This window comes from Pecten maximus, chromosome 1 (assembly GCF_902652985.1).
Source record: "Pecten maximus chromosome 1, xPecMax1.1, whole genome shotgun sequence".
In the NCBI taxonomy this organism is placed as follows: Eukaryota; Metazoa; Mollusca; class Bivalvia; order Pectinida; family Pectinidae; genus Pecten; species Pecten maximus.
In genome coordinates this window covers 53,626,267-53,651,118 of record NC_047015.1, presented here as the reverse complement: position 1 = coordinate 53,651,118, position 24,852 = coordinate 53,626,267, and the positions used below count along the sequence as shown (strand labels likewise).

Sequence of the window (24,852 nt, the reverse complement as noted above, 5' to 3'; positions counted from 1 at the left end):
GTAGAGCGCTGGGGATTAATTTGTAAGCATTTCCTGCATTCCATGCTGAATGGGCTAAATTGCCATCTTTATTGGCTTTCTACATCGGTTATTACATCGAAACTCAACAATGTTACCATGCCCTGCTTGGCAATTTTCACGGCAGAAGATCGATTTACAGATAGAGTTTTGTTTAAAAAATACTCAAATGCACTTCATTTGTTCTTCAGCAATTTAATAGATACAGCGGACATCTTGTTTTGCTTTTTATTGCCATGTTTTGGGTAATACAAATTTATCCTGATTAGCTCGCCGGATAGTTGATTACAGCAAGGAAAAATTTGTTAAAGAATTGATCGAAAAAAATGAAAATTCCAAGCTAGTTTAAAGGCGAGTTGATGTCTTGTCAGACTCCCACGTTGTCAGTAAGCCATTATGCTGGCAGAGATGGCTGTGTTTGTTGAAATCCATATGCATGTCTATGTAAGGTGGTGTTTTATATAAATTTTCCCGACATAATCCAACATTTGATGAATATCATACTAGGTTACGTCTGTCAATCAGACTTTTTTTTTCTTTTGTTTTTTTTCGGCTGTGGCATGAAGTCAGAAGCCTTGTATGGTTGACATTGTTGTCTGGAGATTTTGCTCAGGATTAACCCTTTGGGAACCCTTTCTGTAGACACAGGACTGGACAGAACATATACCATACGGCTCTGACCACTCTTTGTAAGCTTCAAGGACACATACAGCGCTATATGTCAAAGTGTCTTTTTTAATGTGTCCGAACTGTGTTTTATTATCATGAATTTGTGGGTAAAATTCAATAACGCTACAAAAGTTTTACACAAGACCTTCCTGCTTTTCTTCTTCGGCTGCTGAATTATTGTTGTGTAGCAGACGACTATATGAACTTGCTGCCAATGAGCGCGCAGGTCTTTATGGTATCAACGAAACTTACACGATGTATTCAACTTCTCAGTGTTAACTGAATGATCAGTTGTAAATTTCTGTGCGGATGAAAGGCTTCATGTGCTCGGACCATATCTTAAACTGAAAAGCACTGGCCTTCGATCGTCACACTTAGGTTTCCTGTCATGAAATCAAATACAAGTTAATTTAAATCTCTGATATACATACAGGTATGAATTAGATTACATAGTTTGTTAAAAAAAGACTGTTTATCCCTTTTAGGCAACCTCTTTATTTCAGATTTCAGTTGATTTTTTTTCGCTCTCTAAATGCCGTATTCAGTGTATTTAAAATCTGTAAAAGATCTTTTCATTGATTTAAGCATCCATGGAAATAATAAAACACTTTCAATTAACTTCTATAATAATAGCTATCAGAAGAACACTTTGTTTGAAACTCTAAATTAAATTTATTGTAAATAAGTACAGAAAGGTCAAGTCAGTCTCGATCATGAAGAGTTAATTCAACATTTTCAAGGTCATTGCAAAGATTAAGGTCAAATTCAGTTCACAATTGGGATCAGTTCCAACCATGGCATGCCCACTTAGAGTCGATATCATTTCTGATGTGACAGCTTTTAAAGCGTTGAAGTTCATGTATAAAAAAAATGCCACGAGAAGTTGACGGGATTTTAAAGTATAATTGCCTTTAAGGTTAACGTTGGTTTAGAAATGTAAACAATATCAGATCTATTTTTAGATTTCATCGCAGGATACCTTCCTGTGATATTTCTTCAGCAGTATTTACCGATTAGGTCACTCAATAATCTCCAACTATTTAAGTCTTGGACAGGCTTAATACTGGACATTGATAAAATATTTCGTGGTACTAAACTGTAATGAATATGACTAGACTTTGAAGACAGAGGCTTTTTTTAACCAAATAACATGTTACTTTGTCAGAATTGAGGAAATGAAACAGAAAGGAAAATTAAGGGAGATATACATGTATATGGGAATAGATATCACTGATACCCATTGCATTGATATCTGGACACATATGTCTGGAATCAGAAAACCAAGGAAGTCACAATCCGAAGAGTAGCAACAGGGATTTATCATAATTAGGGAATATTGTGTATAATTACAGCTATCATGTGATGATTATTTCCTGTATTTCAGACACAACAATTGGGACTCTGACGGCTGTCGACAGCGACGGACCAAGCGAGATCTTGTTTGACATCACAGATTCCAGTACGTCACAGCTCGTGCGTCTGAGCGAGGCCCGTGGGGCGAGTACAGTGGGGCGAAGCGTAGACATCATCCTTATTGCTCCCCTTGACAGGGACAGGGTATGTTCTTCTGTACATACATTTTGATAAATAGAATATCATACTCCTGATAGACATTTACTGAATGATATTTTATAAATAGATACATGTATATAAACTGAAAATATGTATTTAAAAAAAAATCTAAAATTTTGATTTTAAACCACTATCCATACATTGCTTTAACTGATGATATATATTTCAGGGTGATAGCACTATAAATTCACCCCTCAATGGCCCCATCATACACAGACACTGTACAACCCAAAATAACTAACCAATCTTCGTAAATGCTGAATGATAAAATGATCAGCTAAAGCCGGTTTGGGAAGAAAGTCTCAAAGTCTATCATTGCACCAGCAGCTTCAGAAACAAAACTTTGGGAAAAAATTTGAAAAAAATTGAGTGACAATTTATATGAGGCAACCGATGTGGGTCTCCCAGCAGAAATTCTTTCTTGTCTGTTGTTTGGAAAATCAAGGACAATAAAGTTAATCCGCTTTCGCCATCCTTGTAATACTTAAGATATTTGGTTCCTGTATCTAGACATTATTACGTCACTGATCTGGTCCTAGACACGGATTTATAGCCTCTTGTCGAAATATTATGATCAGATGTCAAGCGTTGGACTCCTCTTATGGATCGTGTGACATTTCAGTGTGATTACACTGTAAAACGGCCTTCCACTGGCCCCATTAATTACTACAGAACACTGCCCTCACGTTGACCTTGACAAACTCTCAGACAGACAGGCCAAAGTAGTCAATAAGAGTTTGAGAGGAAGTGACCATCAACTGTAATGCCTTGCAATAGAAAAATTATTTCATGCTTAATCATTTCATGCCACACCATTAAAGTTTGTCTTGGCTTTAGTCCAATGGTCGACCAGTTGTGGTCATTGTGGTGAGTTGATAATATTTGCAAAGAAATAAATCTGATTACTATATCTCTTAATTGATATTTGCTAATTTGGATTGCAGCTTCAGTTAAATGATTAAATTAGTAACATATCTCATTTGATTTTTCCCCACTTTAGTTGTTGCATATTCATAAAAATAATTAGATTGCAAACAGCTGATAATTGATATTTCTCTATTTGGGTGCTGATGCCTGACTAATACTTGTTTATAGTTTCACATGTCCTAAATGATATTTTCCATTTGGGTGTTGAATTTGTCACTAAAAGACCACACATCATCTTACAGGAACCGTCGGAACGGAAGATGTATTTCTCTGTGGCAGATGGACAGGCCCCACAGGAGCACAACACTGTGAGTTTTATTTTCTATTTTATGCATGTTTCTCTTTCAACATCCAAATTTTTTCCCACCTGCCATTTTGGCTTACAAAGCAAACATCACACCAAAACACTTTACTTATAAAACCAGGTGGTCATCTGTTCTGTAAACGACTCCCAAACGTACCATAGTACGAGAATAAAGAGCATTTTTTACTCCCTCTATTTTGTATAAACTTTCCTTGTTAAACTGTAATTAGAGTAACAGAGATCATATAACACAGGGGTTTTATTGCAGAGGCTTTCATTTGGAATAGTTTTGATTACCCATGATTCCAAGTTTATATTACCCATGATTCTAGGTTTTCATTACCCATGATTCCAAATTGATGACTTAAATTCCATGGTGATCTGGTTAAGGATGACAATAAGACTTGCAGATGTAATGATGATATAAAGTAAAACTTAAAATAATTTATATAATAATATATACTATATTTAATAATACTAAAAATTATATAATGATATATAATATATGTAAGGATATGATAATATCACCTTGGACTTACATTTCAAACTTGTTTGTACTGTTTTTTGGTGTATGCTCCCAGATTTGATCAACATTTAAAATCATGCACACTTTTCTGAAGATTTAATAATTGTGTGTCAAATATCAAAGAGAGAATTAAGATTGCTGTATATTTAAATAGGTATACTGATTTGATTTTTATTTCTTTGTGCTATTTTCATATTTTACACATGTCAGTTAAATTCAGACCTGATGTGTTGTGTGCGTATACTCATTGAATATGTCGAGATTTATTTAATATATCTTTCTTCACAAAATTATGCATAACTTTTTTACTGTAATAGAAACAATGAAATTGTAAGCTGTAAATGAAGCAGTTAAATTATCTCAAAGTAAATCAAACCAGATCAAAACATGAAGGAAGGACAGAATCATGTACAAAACAATTAAAAAAGTACACATTCAAACTGGACAAGGTGTTCTGGAAGAGTAAGCACCTTCTGATTCATTGACAACTCCATGTATGTGGATCAAATTAATGTCATGTTCTGAAAGTAAGAGCCAAGGTAGTGAAAACAGAACTACAAAAAACATGTTGTAAAAATCATGATATTAATTTTCATGGAGGCGTTTATGCCTGCCATAGTGCAATCACCTACGAGTTGTGACATTACAACCTCTCACTTTCATTTTCATTATTTTTTATCAAAAAAAAAGAGGAAAATTTTTTTAATTAGTTAAAAAAAAAAAAAGAAAAAAAAAACAACAACATTAGTTTGAAGAGGTTTCAGGGCTGCTTCATTCCATTCAGTCCATTCATGATCACACAGTTTTGTATCAAACGAAAATACTTGAAGTGAATTGGTTCAATAAAAGTTATCTTTAAAATATGTGTGGAAGTATGTTATCCAATAAGTCACAAATGTCTACAAATTTCTTAGATTAAACCAGATTTTTGTGGAGACTGCCTAGAACAATGATCTGAATCTCATATCTTTGTGATATGTAGTCGTTAAATTGATGGAGGATTTTTCTCTTTGCATCAATCCGGTTCCATTGTTCTTTGCAGAACTCGAACATGCTTAACCTTATTAGGAATGAACAACAATTGGAAAAGATCCATGTTTTTAATAATCAATTTGATTATACGATTTTGTCCTCGAATTCTTAACATGAAAAACCAGCTGCCTGCACAATTTAAAAACTATTTTCAGAAAATCGGCATGAATCCAAGGACGTTCAAAACCATATTAATAACTTCCATTTTTATATGATTAATTAATTTAAAATATTTTGAATTTTGGCAAAAATAAATCATAATTTTCAGAATATCCTTGTTCCTATAGAAAAGTAATGGTTATGTTTCCATCATAAATTCATTCATGTTTATAGCTGTCAGGTTTTACTTCCAAGCTTTGGTGTATTTGAATATGGTATTGTGTATTGTTCCAGGTCCTGACTATAACTTATAAGGTTCTAGAGGACTTCGTTTAGAAAAGTCCGGAAGCAGTGCCAGTTTGGTTGTACACTTTCTTCTTAATTAACGATCAAATCTTGCTTATTCAATAAAAATTTCATAAATTAAGATTATATATAGAATTCTGTAAAAAACAATACATGGGCTAGATCTATATTGTTTTAGTTTTAGACTATAGGTTTCCTCCCCATCCATCTGTCTGTTTGTGTGTCCATCTCCATCCACTCAGATTTCTGAACTTTTCTCAGCCATGCTTCAAGTTATGTTGGTCAAAGTTGATCAACACAGATCAAGTTCTAGTTTCACAATGGAAATGTTGTCTCACATGAAATTGACACAGTGGAAATGTTGTCTCACATGAAATTGACACAGTGGAAATGTTGTCTCACATGAAATTGACACAGGGGAAAATGTTGTCTCACATGAAATTGACACAGTGGAAATGTTGTCTCACATGAAATTGACACAGTGGAAATGTTGTCTCACATGAAATTGACACAGTGGAAATGTTGTCTCACATGAAATTGACACAGTGGAAATGTTGTTTGACATGAAATTGACACAATGGAAGTGTTGTTTGACATGAAATTGACACCATGAAAGTATTGTTTGACATGAAATTGACACAATGGAAGTGTTGTTTGATATGAAATTGACACAATGGAAGTGTTGTTTGACATGAAATTGACACCATGAAAGTATTGTTTGACATGAAATTGACACAATGGAAGTGTTGTTTGACATGAAATTGACACAATGGAAGTGTTGTTTGACATGAAATTGACACCATGAAAGTATTGTTTGACATGAAATTGACACAATGGAAGTGTTGTTTGACATGAAATTGACACAATGGAAGTGTTGTTTGACATGAAATTGACACCATGAAAGTATTGTTTGACATGAAATTGACACAATGGAAGTGTTGTTTGACATGAAATTGACACAATGGAAGTGTTGTTTGACATGAAATTGACACAGTTGAAGTGTTGTCTGACATGAAATTGACACAATGGAAATATTGTCTCACATGAAATTGACACAATGGAAGAGTTGTCCGACGTATTTTTGTATTGTTTCTATGTTACTGTTACTAAATTCTGAATCATTCACACAAGGAGCCAGCAAGTCTGATATTAAAGGCATTTATTCAGCACTTAAGATATGATTAACAATGCACCACAAATTTGCTGGTATGTGATACTGGTGTCTATAGACTATAAGTTTTGTTTAATGATGGTAATAGACTTAAGCTCTCCACATCTGATGGGACACTTTGGATAGATTTGAGACATTTTAAAAACTTGTTATGATATTGATGAGTTCCAGCTTAAACAATTGGCAATGTTTCAAAATCAGTTTTTGTCTTTTACAGTGTCAAGTATTTTTTGCAAAAATTACCAAAATAAAAAGATTTATCTGTGATGAATAATCTTAAAAGAAAAGAGTCTTAGAATTTGCATTTAGGGTCATGCATGTAACTTTGAACAAATGAACAAAGAGAACTGGGGATATTGTAGTTTTAATAATCAGGAGAATTGAGGATCAGGTAGCTTAAACCAGGAGAATTGTGGAACAGGTAGCTTTAACCAGGAGAATTGTGGATCATGTAGCTTTAACCAGGAGAACTGTGGATGATCCGGTAGCTTTAACCAGGAGAATTGTGGATCATGTAGCTTTAACCTGGAGAATTGTGGATCAGATAGCTTTAACCTGGAGAATTGTGGATCATGTAGCTTTAACCAGGAGAATTGTGGATCAGATAGCTTTTAACCAGGAGAATTGTGGATTAGGTAGCTTTAACCAGGAGACTTGAGGATCATGTAGCTTTAACAAGGAGAATTGTGGATCAGGTAGCTTTAACCAGGAGAATTGTAGATCAGATAGCTTTAAACCTGGAGAATTGTGGATCATGTAGCTTTAACCAGGAGAATTGTGGATCAGATAGCTTTTAACCAGGAGAATTGTGGAACAGGTAAGCTTTAAACAGAAGAACTGAGGATTGTGTAGCTTTAAACACAAGAATTGAGGATCTTGTAGCTTTAACTAGGAGAACAGAAGAATATGTAGCTTTAATCAGGTCACCTAGAAGTGATAAAAAATTACTAGAGATTTTAGTAGCTCACACCTACACCTATATAGCTGACCTAGTTTCACTAGAAAGAGTCCACTGGGAGAAGCAAAATGACCAGTGTATTTCACTCTTGATACTAAAGACCCATTCTAAGACAAAATGGCATAATTACCCACAAATCATTATGGAAAAGTTTGTGCCTGAAACATGAGATTTTATGTGGAGTTCGTCCTGTTTTTTGTCTGACCTCTATTCTACTGGTGAATTATACTGCCTATGAACTGTGAATTATTACCTTACATTGGAGCCTATGCATACAAATCAATCCTCAATGGCCTTGAGTAATTCTGATATTTTGTTTTGTCAGGGGGTTGAATTCCTTCAAGCGTGATTCTTTAAAGCCTGCCAACAATTCAATATATTTTGAGGTTAGGAAACATTTCAAAATCTTTACAATCCACTCATGCCAACCAAAAATCTGGCACTTAAATGTGAATTTCCGGGCTTTCATGTTGGAATATTTCAAGGGCCTTTAAATGAAATGTCTCTCTTGCAATACATTCTGGACATTTACAGCCGGCTTTGTGAACTTTCCCTCACATGGTATTTTGTAAATGCTTATTTAGTGATGGAACCTTAGGTGGTATCATTCGGATTTCATCCAGGTTTACTACAGGAGGAATGGTATTATCCTCAGAAGTGCCCTCACTCTATCAATATTCTTCCATCTGCTCTTCAGCATTCCATCCTTTAGGTTAGATTAATTTGAAAATTCATCACCTCCTATCCATACGAAAAATTTGGATGATGAAATAAGCCTGATGAAGAAGTTGACTTTGATTAAGATTGTATGCTACCTAAGACATTGTATTTATACCTTATTACTAGAGTTATTCACCTTGTTGGCTTGGTAGCATGTATCCTTAAGTCTCCATGTCACAGTAACATAGCATACACCCTTAAGTCTCCATGTCAAAGTAACATAGCATACATCCTTAAGTCTCTTTGTCACAGTAACATAGCATACACCCTTAAGTCTCTTTGTCACAGTAACATTGCATACATCCTTAAGTCTCTTTGTCACAGTAACATAGCATACATCCTTAAGTCTCTTTGTCACAGTAACATAGCATACACCCTTAAGTCTCTTTGTCACAGTAACATAGCATACATCCTTAAGTCTCTTTGTCACAGTAACATAACATACATCCTTAAGTCTCTTTGTCATAGTAACATAGTATACACCCTTAAGTCTCTTTGTCACAGTAACATAGCATACATTCTTAAATGATCAAAGTGTGCTATCAAATTAGGTAAATACCAGAATACCTATAATGCATTAATGACCAGTTCAAATAATGTCAAGTTGCCATGACATTTTTTTTCTATTGCGGCAGTGTTTCATGATGGCTTAATTCTTTGATATTTAAAAATAATACTAAAGTATGTGATCGGTTTTAACTGATTTTAATCCAAGTCCACCTCATCAGTCTAAAAGTATTTGATTTATAAAAGGTTTCTCAAATCAGACAATATTTATGGAAAGAGCTCCTATGGTCCTGTATCAGGGTGTTGTTAGAGCTACAGTTCTGGGATTTCTCCCATCAATATCTGTCAGATCATTTCAATATCATGTGATTTAGCACCTGTAAGGTGAAACAAATGTGACAGATCTAGAAGGATGGTTGTTTAGGGAATAATCACTGTTGAGTAATAGTATTTAACACTAGGAATTTTTAATTTCTTTCTAAAATATTTTCTGTTTAATTTCTTTAAAAAACATTTTTCTTCTTTTGAAAAATCATTATCAATGTTATAAATGTCATTGTTCATCATTGAGAATAGGGTAGCAATCACACTGAAGATGAGAAGAGAAAAGTACTGACAAATGGGAATGGAAAAGTACTGACAAAGGGGGATGGAAAAGTACTTACAAAGGGAGGATGGAAAAGTACTTACAAAGGGGGGATGGAAAAGTACTTACAAATGGGGATGGAAAAGTACTGACAAAGTGGGGGGTGGAAAAGTACTTACAAAGGGGGGATGGAAAAGTACTTACAAAGGGGGAAGGAAAAGTACTGACAAAGGGGGGATGAAAAAGTACTGTCAAAGGGTGATGGAAAAGTACTGACAAAGGGGTGATGGAAAAGTACTGACAAAGGGGAATGGAAAAGTACTGACAAAGGGGGGATGGAAAAGTACTGACAAAGGGGGATGGAAAAGTACTGACAAAGGGGGATGGAAAAGTACTGACAAATGGGGATGGAAAAGTACTGACAAAGTGGGGGGTGGAAAAGTACTGACAAAGGGGGGATGGAAAAGTACTGACGAAGGGGGAAGGAAAACTACTGACAAAGGGGGGATGAAAAAGTACTGTCAAAGGGTGATGGAAAAGTACTGACAAAGGGGTGATGGAAAAGTACTGACAAAGGGGGAATGGAAAAGTACTGACAAAGGGGGGATGGAAAAGTACTGACAAAGGGGGATGGAAAAGTACTTACAAAGGGGGGATGGAAAAGTACTGACAAAGGGGGGATGGAAAAGTACTGACAAATGGGGATGGAAAAGTACTGACAAAGTGGGGGGTGGAAAAGTACTGACAAAGGGGGGGATGGAAAAGTACTGACGAAGGGGGAAGGAAAAGTACTGACAAAGGGGGGATGAAAAAGTACTGTCAAAGGGTGATGGAAAAGTACTGACAAAGGGGTGATGGAAAAGTACTGACAAAGGGGATGGAAAAGTACTTACAAAGTGGGGGGATGGAAAAGTACTGACAAAGGGGGGATGGAAAAGTACTGACAAAGTGGGGGGATGGAAAAGTACTGACAAAGTGGGGATGGAAAAGTACTGACCAAGGGGGGATGGAAAAGTACTGACAAAGGGGGGTGGAAAAGTACTGACCAAGGGGGGTGGAAAAGTACTGACCAAGGAGGATAAAGAAAGTACTGACAAAGGGGTGATGGAAAAGTACTGACAAAGTGGGGGGATGGAAAAGTACTGACAAAGGAGGATTGAAAAGTACTGTCAAAGGGGGATGGAAAAGTACTGACAAAGTGGGGGGGGGGGGGGGGGGGTGGAAAAGTACTGACCAAGGAGGATTGAAAAGTACTGACAAAGGGGGATGGAAAAGTACTTACAAAGGGGGTGGGAAAGTACTGACCAAGGAGGATGGAAAAGTACTGACAAAGGGGGGATGGAAAAGTACTTACAAAGTGGGGGATGGAAAAGTACTTACAAAGGGGGGTGGAAAAGTACTTACAAAGGGGGGATGGAAAAGTACTGACAAAGTGGGGGATGGAAAAGTACTTACAAAAGGGGGTAGAAAAGTACTGACAAAGGGGAATGGAAAAGTACTGACAAAGGGGAATGGAAAAGTACTGACAAAGGGGGATGGAAAAGTACTGACAAAGGGGGATGGAAAAGTACTGACAAAGGGGGGGTGGAAAAGTACTGACCAAGGAGGATTGAAAAGTACTGACAAAGGGGGATGGAAAAGTACTTACAAAGGGGGGTGGGAAAGTACTGACCAAGGAGGATGGAAAAGTACTGACAAAGGGGGGATGGAAAAGTACTGACAAAGTGGGGGGATGGAAAAGTACTTACAAAGGGGGGGATGGAAAAGTACTTACAAAGGGGGGTGGGAAAGTACTGACCAAGGAGGATGGAAAAGTACTGACAAAGGGGGGATGGAAAAGTACTGACAAAGGGGGATGAAAAAGTACTGACAAAGGGGGGTGGAAAAGTACTGACAAATGGGGATGGAAAAGTACCTACAAAGGGGGTAAAAAAATACTGACAAAGGGGGATGGAAAAGTACTGACAAAGGGGGGATGGAAAAGTACTGACAAAGGGGGGATGGAAAAGTACTGACAAATGGGGATGGAAAAGTACCTACAAAGGGGGTAAAAAAATACTGACCAAGGAGGATGGAAAAGTACTGACAAAGGGGGGATGGAAAAGTACTGACAAAGGGGGATGAAAAAGTACTTACAAAGGGGGAATGGAAAAGTACTGACAAATGGGGATGGAAAAGTACTTACAAAGGGGGGTGGGAAAGTACTGACCAAGGAGGATGGAAAAGTACTGACAAAGGGGGGATGGAAAAGTACTTACAAAGGGGGGGATGGAAAAGTACTGACAAAGGGGGGATGAAAAAGTACTGACAAAGGGGGGATGGAAAAGTACTGACAAATGGGGATGGAAAAGTACTGACAAAGGGGTGATGAAAAAGTACTGACAAAGGGGGGATGGAAAAGTACTGACAAATGGGGATGGAAAAGTACTGACAAAGGGGTGATGGAAAAGTACTGACAAAGGGGGGATGGAAAAGTACTGACAAAGGGGTGATGGAAAAGTACTGACAAAGGGGGGATGGAAAAGTACTGACAAAGGGGGGATGGAAAAGTACTTACAAAGGGGGGTGGGAAAGTACTGACAAAGGGGGGATGGAAAAGTACTGACAAAGGGGGATGGAAAAGTACTGACAAAGGGGGATGGAAAAGTACTGACAAAGGGGAATGGAAAAGTACTGACAAAGGGGGGATGGAAAAGTACTGACAAAGGGTGATGGAAAAGTACTGACAATGGGGGGATGGAAAAGTACTTACAAAGGGGGGTGGGAAAGTACTGACCAAGGAGGATGGAAAAGTACTGACAAAGGAGGATGGAAAAGTACTGACAAAGGGGGGATGGAAAAGTACTGACAAAGGGGGGGATGGAAAAGTACTGACAAAGGGGGGATGGAAAAGTACTTACAAAGTGGATGGAAAAGTACTGACAAAGGGGTGATGGAAAAGTACTTACAAAGGGGGGATGGAAAAGTACTTACAAAGGGGGGATGGAAAAGTACTGACAAAGGAGGATGGAAAAGTACTGACAAAGTGGGGGGATGGAAAAGTACTTACAAAGGGGGGATGGAAAAGTACTGACAAAGGGGGGATGGAAAAGTACTTACAAAGGGGGGATGGAAAAGTACTGACAAAGGGGAATGGAAAAGTACTGACAAAGTGGGGGGATGGAAAAGTACTTACAAAGGGAGGATGGAAAAGTACTGACAAAGTGGGGGGATGGAAAAGTACTTACAAAGGGAGGATGGAAAAGTACTTACAAAGGGGGGATGGAAAAGTACTGACAAAGGGAGGATTGAAAAGTACTGACAAAGGGGGGATGGAAAAGTACTGACAAAGTGGGGGGATGGAAAAGTACTGACAAAGGAGGATGGAAAAGTACTGACAAAGGGAGGATGGAAAAGTACTGACAAAGTGGGGGGATGGAAAAGTACTTACAAAGGGGGGTGGAAAAGTACTTACAAAGGGGGGATGGAAAAGTACTGACAAGGAGGGATAGGAAAAGTACTGACAAGGAGGGATAGGAAAAGTACTGACAAAGGGGGATGGAAAAGTACTGACAAAGGGGGATGGAAAAGTACTTACAAAGGGGGGATGGAAAAGTACTTACAAAGGAGGGATAGGAAAAGTACTGACAAATGGGGATGGAAAAGTACTGACAAAGGGGGATGGAAAAGTACTTACAAAGGGGGGATGGAAAAGTACTTACAAAGGGGGTAGAAAAGTACTGACAGGGGGGTGGAAAAATACTGACAAAGGGGGGATGGAAAAGTACTTACAAAGGGGGATGAAAAAGTACTGACAAAGGGGGATGGAAAAAATAGTGTTTATATATATATATATATACTTATGAAGATTGACAATTGCTGACACAAAAGTGTTCTGTAGAAATGTCATGAAAGGTGACATACTAGATCTCATTACCTTTGTTGTAATTATATTCTGAATAAAAAGAAAAGGTTATTAACTGGTCCCTGAGCATGGCCATCTTTTGCAAACTCCTAATGATAGAGGACTGAGAATTGCATGGTTAGGGCATTTTAGGTAATGGATTCAAAACTCTGTCTAAACCATTAGATTTCCATCTTCTATTACACGAATATCAAACTTGTTAAACTGTTATAATGTTATAAAGAGATATTAAGAGGTCGTTGATGAACAGCAAAATAATTTCGACATAATAACAACTGAAAAACAAGATTTAACAAAAATTTGAAATATTTCTCTTAGATTGGATTTGTTTCTGTGCAGTCATAACAAAACAGCACAATTCATCTCGGTATGGAACAGCCATTTTTTTTTTAATATTGTGAACTTTGCTTAGAAATTTGATGCACCCAAAATTTTATCCATACGAAAATTGTATTAATGTATAAAAACCATATTTATTGTGTAGAAATTTTTATGAATTTCCCTCAGTAGAGATTTGAAAAAATAAGATAACTCTAAAATACAAATTAAATCAAACACAACTCACCATTATAAAGAAAACATAAATTCAAATATTTGACAAAGCAAATTTTCAAATCGATTGGTTCTGTTTGGGTGATGTTGATTCAGTGATTTCATATTGTCAGAAAGACCAGATTTAAAACACCTTGTAGATTAAGTTGCTGACAAACCGTCTGAACGTTAAGGCAGTGATTTAGTTATAAAATTCTACCGAGTAAAATATCCATAGTTTTATTAATACTGCAGTTTGTCCCAACGGAATTCATTTAAAGAATTCTAATTTTTTTTTAAATGGTTATTACCATTTAACTTTATTGTCAGTCAAATAGTTATAATAGAACCAGCATTTCCTTTCCAATGTCAGTTGTAATTTTTCTGTCACTTTCTAAAAATTATAAGAATAATAATCCTCTTTACTTGTAATAGAAAAATACAAAATTCCCCCCCCCCCCCCCCCAAAAAAAAACAACAAAAAAAACAAAAAAAAAACCATTTTTTTTACTAATTTCAATTTTACTTGGCGAGTTCTTATATTGCCTGAAACTGTTAAACCATATTTTGAAGGGAGATTGTAATGAACCTAAAATGAAGACATTAAATCTGTTGAAATGTTCTGTATTCTTCTGAACAAATTTGTGTGTTATTTTAAGCTTGCCTAAACCAATATTCCGGATGGTTTTAATTCAGATTGCAGAAAATGCAGTTCTAAAACGAATCACTATTCTTCCTGTTCTGTGTTAGTCAGGACAATGTAGTATTTTAGAAAATTATTATTTTTTTGTGAGAAAATAGATTCAATCTTTAACTAAATAACAAATAGATAAATATTTTGCATGACAAATAGTAAACCAGTGATGGAATCATTAAAAGACAGCCTGTATTAAAAAAAGAATTCAGATCATGTAACATACTTCTTAAACCAATAATGAAATCCATATAAGGCAGCCTTGACGCACACCTGTATTAAAATAGAATTCAGATCACATTCACAAGTCCTATTTATATAAGACTGTCTTGAAATTACTTCTTTTCATCTTTTACAGATTCTTGAACCAATAAAGAAATCTGTAATAGACAAACTTGTTGCACACCTGTCATCAGCTTAAATTATATTCAATAAATATTTCAGTTTATTTTTCTTTCGTCTTTTACAGATTCCTGTATATGTGACTCTGTTCATCAGAGATGTAAATGATGAAGTACCGGAATTCAGTAACCTTCGATACAAAGCATCTGTAGCAGAGGTAAGTGAAAACTACAATTAGACATATTTGGCTACATTTGCCCGAGTCCAAATGTTCTACACACAACATGTCTAGGAGGTCTACAATACATTTAAAGGATTACATTATGTATTGACCAATTAAAAAGAAAAAAAAAATAGACAACACAAAAAATATATTTTTCCGCCAGTAAGTAGAATATGTGAAGATTAGAAATAAAAATTCATCAATTAGAAGACACCAAAATAAAAGGAAAAGCAACATGACTCTAGATTCTCTGCTTGTCAGGTGAAAGCTAGTCCATGTCTGCATGCATTGTAATAAGCCAACTGTGTCATTCTTTTAATTGTCTAATACAATCCAACCCATATTGCCCTGCTGGTAGGGAATCGGAATTGTACCTGCTGCCTCCATTGCATGGCCATAAGAGGCAACTAGATTTGGGATCTTGCCATTTTTCCTCTTTCTAGCAACTTTGCTCTTTCTAATGTCTCCCTTGACACTACATCATTTTTTGCCATCAGAGGAGCATTTGCCCCTTTGAGGAAGGCTCTTGGTTCTGTCCCCTGGCCAAGACATACCAGAGTCTATAAAAAGTGTTAGATTTTACTCCTGCTTAACACTCAGTATTTTTGGGAATGGGACATCTGGTGCGCCCAATGTCAGTATAATGTGACCGGAAGGGGTGTCTGGACGTCTCCGATAGTATACTTCAGTGAGGTAGCACTATAAAATCGCCATCAGTTCCATGCAACCACAGCCTCCCAAAACATACCTACACTACATGCTTGCATCTTCCACACAGGGGTTTGGTTTGGTTTGGTTTTATTTCTTTAACCTCCTATCAACAGCTAAGGTCATTAAAGGATGGCCTCTCGTGTGTGCAATATGCATGGGTGTGGTGAGTGTGTATGTGTGTTTTGGGAGGCTGTGGTATGTTCGTGTTAAGTCTCCTTGTGATTGTCCGTAACTTTTTCCGATTTATAGTGCTACCTCACTGAAGCATACTGCTGAAGACACCTAGCAGGACACCCAACCTTAAATGACCTTTAGCAGTTGATGGGACATTTAACAATACAAAATCAAACCCATGGCTTTGAGTAAAATATTTAGCCGCCTAGGAAGGTTGTAATGGCTACAACTAAAAGGGATCATGTTCTTCTGTGTTTTAGGTTAGCTTCGCTTGTCGATGAATTTGGAACCTGTGAACCAAATAACCTTTTATGTTTACAAACGACCCAAATTTTCACTCTGGCACAAAACCCACAAGAGAATCTTAAACCTACATAATTGACAATGATTAATTTCTTTAAATCGGTTTTCCCTTGTAGCTGTCAAATAGAGCTGCTTGTACAGAAAAGATGATACCGATATCACGATAATTCAAAGAGGATCATAGATAACGATCAAACGTATTGACAAATATTATTTGTAATGATACATCGGAGCAAATTGGCACAGATTACAGTGAAATATCCCAAAGGAATTTCAAAAAGTGGCTTAGACTGAGAAACGCTATGATAAATTGGACGCAATATCAAAAGCAGCCATGTTATATCCAATTATGGGAAAAACTACGGCGAATAAATATGGCGGAAGTCCCACAGGAATATGGGATTAAAACCCAAAGTCAGGACAAGCTGACAAAATCGGTAATTAATTCCCTTGTGTGGGAGTTCTTTGTTGTATAGTGTTAAGCGATGTTCAAACCGTTTACTCCCGATCACTGAGTGCATATGTTCCGACCTTTGACATTTAATAAAAGTGGATATATTTCGGTCATTAAGTGTTGTTGTCATGATACAATCAACATTTAATACCATAAATTTCTGTTTTATTAAAGTTTTATATATCTTTAAAGTTTAATTCAATAGAATGACATGAGTGGAGTTACTATACAAAGTGATTGACTTCACAATAAATTACTTTAAATAATTTGAAAAAGAAAATTCATTTTGAATATTAGATTAAGCAAGTTATTAGCAAGGAAGCATTTAACCATTCAGATTGAGTCATTATAATGGTGATTACTGATTCTTAATTTAAAATTTCTGTAAAGTTTAAGGAATACCAGAAGATTCTGAATTCTAAAATGAAGATTAAACATAATTAGAAAGATTATTAATAACAATTGAGATATTAATTATAAATTAATAACAATTAAGACGGGTTAGATAGCACAGAAAGGATTTTTTTTTTTTATAGGGCTAGTCCATATTATTTTGTTTGGATGTTTCGTTGGCTGTCAAAAATAAGACATGTAGCAAATTTCAATGGTTTTTAATGATTGAATTAAAGCTTTAAAATATAATTTGACAAATTTATACATTTTCAGAATGCCACTATTGGAGTAACGGTCTCCAAGGTAACAGCAACAGACCCTGACAACGGACCAGGGGGCACAGTTAGCTATTCCATGACAGTATGTAATCATTTCTTATATCTAACAGAGACAAAGAATTTCGTTTGGCTTGATAATACTAATTTAACAAATGAGAAATGAATTGTGACAGTTTTAATTATTTTTCATGTAATCTTGATCCCCCTGTGGCCCTTCTAGCACTCCAACCAAGTTCAAAGTTATGGAATGTTGTTTCAATGTAATAATTTCATTTGTCATACCTGTTTGCATGGATAATAAAAATTACTAATGGTTCTGAATTTAGTGTTTTTTTAGAATACATTAATCTGTAAAAGTCAGTCAGATAGACTTTATTAGATGGATGCTGTAAGTGATATATTGATGCATTAAGAAAAAAATCTTTTAAGGGTGTATGCTACCTTACTGTGACATCAGTGTATCGTCTTTTCAAAAGAATTCCACTTTTTTGAGAAACCCAAAAATAATGAATTTACATAATATATTTAAATCAGTCTGGTATTCATGGATTGATAAATCAAGGGAGGTCATTTTAATTCATGATATTTAAAGGTACCATACACCCTTAATTTGTACTAATCTAGATAGAATTTACATTTTAATTGTTACAATACATTAATCAATAGAATGCATGTTATGCTTCAGATTGTGATTTAACAGTGATTTGAGAATGCTTTCTATTGTGTGTTATTAACATTACGAACATCCTTAAATTGCAGCCAGTCGCACAGGTAAGTTGATATTATGTTTATTGCCAGTATTCTTACATCAAAAAAAAAAAAAAAAAATGAAATTGAAAGTTTAAGTTGTTTTGGGGCAACCAAAGACTCTCTTATGAAGCTAGTTGATGATATTAATTTTCTATCATAGGAAATATTTTTTCTGCAAAACATTATTGACTATATTTTCATTGATAATTATAAGTTTATTTTGCTTGAACTTAAATTGGTAATAGTTGAATGCAATTTTGTTTCTTGTAGCTATGTAAAATTATTATTTTAGCTTTGTAATCCTATTAGTTGCAACAAGTGAAAAAAAATTGCTTGCAAATACCATTAGTTATTTTGAACACAGGGCCTCCATTTGTCATTATTTTATGTCCTAGATGCGTAAAGTCACAAGTTTTATATTTTAGATTTTTTAAGTGATTCAATGATAAAAAACATTGCTCCGTAATTTACACCAACAAGCTAATGGCTATAAACCTAAAAGGAAAATTTTGGAAATAAGCCAGAATTTCAGAAGACCCATTTTCTCTGATCTCTGTTGATCTGCGTCTGGATGTTTTATATTGGGGTATGTTGTAAAGCTGTAAGAGAGTATTAAGGCAAAAATGGATGGATTGATATGTTGGTAATGAACGTGACCTTGGCGTTAATGTCGGGGCTAACTAATAGTAGATTAATTCTAACTTTATCACCGATTTCCACATCACTGACACTATGGTTTCTCCTCTTTTGTCACAGGCAGCCGACAGCGAGTATAAAAACGCATTCAGAATAGATCCAAACAACGGGGAAATCATCGTAAATAGCCCACTAGACTACGAAAAACACAACTTTTACGAATTTGTCATCACTGCTGTTGTAAGTTTCACACAATTTTTTTTTGTTTAAGTGACTATTTGTGTATTCAGTGTCCATTAAGGAACAAAGATTCTCAAATGTGAAATACCAGAAAATTGGCTTAAAAAACAGAAAAATCAGGTTTAAATTTACAGAAAAAACTAGGTGTTGAACCACTGCTTAACAAAGGTATCAAGCTCTCGAGTTTGGAATCCGATTACCATATTTATCTGTCAATAAGCCCATGCCCACAAAAAAACACACCATTATTTATACAGAATCGTCAATTAAAAAAAAATGAATAAATTAGTTCATAAATAACCTCTTCCCTTACATGATATTAAACTTTTACACTGGGGAGAGGGCCTATTTGAGGATGAATACGGCACTCTATTTTTACACTGGGGAGAGGGCCTATTTGAGGATGAGTACTGTATGATATTTTCACACTGGGGAGAGGGCCTATTTGAGGATGAGTATGGTACTATATTTTCACACTGGGGAGAGGGCCTATTTGAGGATGAGTATGGTACTATATTTTCACACTGGGGAGAGGGCCTATTTGAGGATGAGTACGGTACTATATTTTTACACTGGGGAGAGGGCCTATTTGAGGATGAGTATGGTACTATATTTTCACACTGGGGAGAGGGCCTATTTGAGGATGAGTATGGTACTATATTTTCACACTGGGGAGAGGGCCTATTTGAGGATGAGTACGGTACTATATTTTTACATTTGGGAGAGGTCCTATTTGAGGATGAGTACGGTACTATATTTTTACACTGGGGAGAGGGCCTATTTGAGGATGAGTACGGTACTATATTTTCACACTGGGGAGAGGGCCTATTTGAGGATGCGTACGGTACTATATTTTTTACACTGGGGAGAGGGCCTATTTGAGGATGAGTACGGTACTCTATTTTTACACTGGGGAGAGGGCCTATTTGAGGATGAGTAAGGTACTTTATTTTGCACTCGGAAGGAGACTTATTTGAGGCTAAATACAGTGAAGTTTCCCCAAGGGGAGTGAGCTTATTTGAAGATAAAGAGAGTACTAACGAAACTTTTACACTGTGGAGGAGGCTTATTTGAGGATAAATACGGCACTATAATTTCACACTTGGGAGAAGGCTTATTTGAGGATAAATACGGCACTATAATTTTACACTTGGAAAGAGGCTTATTTGAGGATAAATGTGATACTATAATTTTACACTTGGAAAGAGGCTTATTTGAGGATAAATGTGATACTATAATTTTACACTTGGAAAGAGGCTTATTTGAGGATAAATGTGATACATTTTGATGCTTAACTACACAGGGGAGGGAGTTTATAAGAAGATACATGTAGTAAGTTTTCATAGCAATTAAACCTTAATTGAGAAAGTGTATAAATGAAATGTAAGAAAACATTCATATCTTAGATTTTATTTTGGTAAATGTATGAGAGCATTCATTTCTCAAAATTTTTTTGGTAAATGAAAGAAATCATTTTTTTTTTTATTATTTTATTTCAATTAACTTCTGCTTGCAATATAATTATATCAAAGTTTATTTAAAAATATACATGTATATATTGAAAAGGGGGGGGGGGGGGGGGGGGGGGAGGGGTTAAAATCTATGACATCACCATGCATTGTTATGGTATCTGTGAAATTGTAGTTAAGCGTCTAAAGATGTAAATACTGAGAATATCATTGCTTGTTTTTTTTTTTTATATTTCTTAATCAGACAGTGAGAAAAGTCAAACTTTTTCTTATATATATAAATACACATGTATCTTGTTTCCAGTGCAACAGACCATACGATCTATGGATGACCTATGTTGACCTTCCTTTTGTGTTTTATTAGGACGGGCTGGGAAAACCATGTAAGGACAACGCAGACTTTGTAGTGACCATCGTAGACGTGCAAGACACTCCACCGTCCTTCTTCAACTTGCCCTACAGTGTGAGCATGATGGAGAATGCCGCAAAGGTGAGGAATCGGCCACACATAACCTGATCCCCAGGTTTTCAGGGGAGCTCTCTAGTGACCTAACATACTCGTTGATGTGCCTGGGTGCGACAACCTGTGTGTTTATAAGTCTGCCCAATTTAATTGGCCCTTATCATTTTGTCATGACCAATCTTATATTCCAGACATGTCTGTCCATGACCTGGCAATTCCTTGACTTGGACAAAAAAAAAAACACTTACTGGTGAATCGTTGGAGTTTAATCTGACGTAGGCTTAGTATATGATTATATCAATTTCATCAATTTAAGAATATTTTCGTCATCATATCATAGCTAACGCCGTTTTTGGTAAATGATAAAAGTTGTTTGAGTGTTTGAAAAATTCGACCTCTGTGACCTTGAATATGGGTCAAGGTCATTTTCTTCTACAAACATTGTATGGAGTTAAATTATCTACCAGCCAAATGTCTTGATTTTTGGTCTTTTGATTAATCAGCAGTCATTTTAGTGTTTTTAACAAGTTTGATCCCTGTGAACTTTAATAGAATTTCCCATTTGAATTAATTATGTTATTGATGTGATGTCATTATTTCCTCTATCATATTAATTGCACTTTTAATTAAGAAATAACATTATGGGGTTCTCAATTGAGGATTCATGGTTCTTGGGAATCAGCATACATTGTTTAGACATATCAGTTGCTCTTTTTTTCTGATGAAAATAATTTGTTTACAAGATATGCTACCTTATTCACACTATATTTGATTTTCAGTACCCTATTATTATATAAGGGTATATGCTACCTTATATATTATATCATTAACTTTTATAACAGAAATAAATTCATATGATTGTTATAGTTAAGGGTGTATGCTACCTTTTATATCAAACCAAAAAAAAAGTTAATTAACTTAGGTAATTTTTGTTTTGAACTACATATTTTTGTTCACTTTTAAACTCTTTCATTATTTACCATGGTCAAATTACATATTTCTCCTTATGAACTCTTTTGAAATGGAGGTTATTGATGTCATCATAATGAATAGCATATAGCCTTAAATGTGTGTTAATTTTTCAGGGTGAACAGGTTTTGCAAGTGACAGCGCTTGATGGGGATCGTGATGAGCGGATCAGAAACAGCCTAAGTTACAGCTTCCTTGATGGCAAGTACCTTGAAACTTTCCCTGGTACTGACATCAAAATTTGTCCGACTTTACCTGTCTAATATGTAACCTGTGTAGATTGGAACCTCTTGAATCCATGCTCAGATTGATTGCTGCCCCGGTGTCGTGTGGGGGTTGTATTCCCACACGATAAGTACCCGGATACTAAAACAGGCCATAGGATTAGTATCCGGACACAATATTTGGCCATAGGATAAGAATCTGGATACTATAAATAGCCATAGGATAAGTATTAACATCCATGATCAGATTATTACCGAGGACACTTTAATCCATGTTGAAGGTTACGGCTAAGTCAAAATTTCAAAATTCTGTTTCTGAGAAATGCAGGTATTTTTGGTATCCTTTGCTTGCAGAGACCATTTTGTATTCTTTATTTTAAGGCTTTGGGCATTTCTTTGAAACCCTTACAATATAGAGACCCACTTCTGTCGAGATCAGGAAGACCATGCAGATCCTCATATTCTGTAGTTTTGCTTTGAAAAATTTTCTGATTTTTGAAAGTTCCGAATGTAAAAATAATTCTTAATAGTTTTTCAGTTTGAGCTAGCTGCAAGTCACTTATAATTTGCGCTGAAATATCATAATTTGGGTGTATTGATCATTAAAGTCATTAATTTGTCAATATAGAATTCCTGAAAACTTTGATCAAGTGAAAATTCTTGTTAATTTCCAGCATCCTTTCTAAGTTGAGGATTGTGTTGACATCAATCAGATAATTAGATAAATAGGCTTGTCCTCAGTCAATGATTAATGTGTACATCCGAGACAAAGTTTGACAATAAAAAACTTATATGTCAAATTGATTTTGTCTTTTCAACAACACACCATTAAGTTAGCTGAAAACGCAGGATACCCAGGTGGCGCCGCAAAATGTTAATGTTTCTGTTTATGTAATCTCACAACCAATTGTGATGGATACATGTATATATTGAATTCCTCTGTGTGTTGTGAAATATCACAATTCACAATTGTCGCATTGTAAGCAAACCCCACTCCCCCCCTTCCCCCCTCCTCCCCCCACCATGTCCACTTCTACCACTAAAACAACCACTAGAAATACCACATGATTCATATTTCATATTGTCTATTTCTGTCAAAAAAAAAATAAAATAAAAAATCGATCTGAACAAGCAAAAAAAAACTTGAAGATAAATGAAATTTAAAAGTTGAAATTGATTATCAGAGACTTATATCATTATACTGAAGAACAAAAGAAGACCTCATTTTAAGGCATATACCTTTTTAAGTCTGATCACAGAAAAACCTTGATGATAGACGAGTTTATCATCCACTGATATGAAATTCCACATTAATACGTACCCTGTATTCATCGTAATTGTGTTTCACAGAGCTTTTCCAGGTGTTTTTCTCTTTATGAACACTTTTTTTGTAATTTGAGAAAACATATTTCATTATTACAGGAGACCATGAGAATTTCGCATTAAATAGTACTACCGGGTGGATCACGGTAAAGAATGAACTGGACCGTGACAGTCCCATAATTCAACAGCGAGGGGGTGTGTACGCTTTCTCCGTAGAGGTAAGTTATAATCCAGGATGAGATTCTGAAACCACTTTAAAAAAAAATTTTTTTGAGGAGGGTAGTTTGAAGAAAGATGACCATTATGCTTTTTGCATAACTGTTTAAGAAAAATTCTGTAATCTGGAAACCTGGACAATGCGATTTGACATGTATTCTGTAAAGCCCTTTGAAATTAAGTATCCAGGATGCTGGCCGGTTCATAGAAAATCTTTTCATCTTGATTTTCATCATGTCAGACATTTTAACTATTTATTATCATGTATGCAATTTCTGACATAATGTTTGATTACCATTGTTTAAGTCCAAATATTAAAATGCTATATTTCATAAATCAGATAACCTTTGTGAAAATCAGTTTTTATTAAATTTTTTATTGTTGTATTTCTTGACATTAACAATGACAAGCAATTCCTATTTGAATACCTTTCTAAAATGTATAGGTAAATTTACATAATTCACATTGAACAATTTTGTTGCTAGGCAACAGAGATTGTACACCCAGGCGATTTCAACGTTGGAAGCATCAATGCCACAACGCTAGTCACGATTACTGTCAAGGATGTTAACGATAACCCTCCGATATTCGACAACACCTCGTACGATGCCACCATCTTGGAAAACATGCAGGATGGTGTTCCAGTTTCTTTCATTGGGTCGACCAAGTTTATGTCGGTTAGCGATAAAGATCAGGTGGGTGTGACTACAGTATTTATCCGCAAATAATCCCCGTTCACAAATAAACCCTCGTCTTTATTTTCGCACAATCATCAATTTTATTATAGTAAGCGAAAATGGTTCACAAATAACCCCTCCCCAAACTTTGATACAAAGCTTTTAGACTTAGGGTCAGGGGCTAATTTGAGGATAAATACAGTACTAAAGTTTTACACTAGGGGAGGGGACTTATTGAGGATAAATACAGTACTAAGCTTTTACACTAGGGAAGGGGGCTTATTGAGGATAAAAACCGTACTAAGCTTTTACACTAGGGGAGGGGGTTTATTGAGGATAAATACAGTACTAAAGTTTTACACTAGGGGAGGGGGCTTATTGAGGATAAAAACAGGACTATATATATATAAGCTTTTATACACTGGAGGAGGGGGCTTATTGAGGATAAACACCGTACTAAGCTTTTATACTAGGGGAGGGGAT

The 24,852-nt window shown here is 35.7% G+C and overlaps 1 protein-coding gene across 1 annotated transcript in view; it reads left to right on the top strand.

The window, feature by feature from the left end:
- LOC117337952 (cadherin-23-like) overlaps nt 1–24,852 on the top strand; it is a 184,808-nt gene that overhangs the window by 123,958 nt on the left and 35,998 nt on the right. The window contains 10 exon segments of the mRNA XM_033899111.1: nt 2,072–2,244; nt 3,429–3,494; nt 14,994–15,083; nt 17,398–17,484; nt 18,162–18,173; nt 18,909–19,028; nt 20,862–20,987; nt 22,046–22,130; nt 23,576–23,694; nt 24,178–24,387. Coding sequence (XP_033755002.1) covers nt 2,072–2,244; nt 3,429–3,494; nt 14,994–15,083; nt 17,398–17,484; nt 18,162–18,173; nt 18,909–19,028; nt 20,862–20,987; nt 22,046–22,130; nt 23,576–23,694; nt 24,178–24,387 — 1,088 coding nt within the window.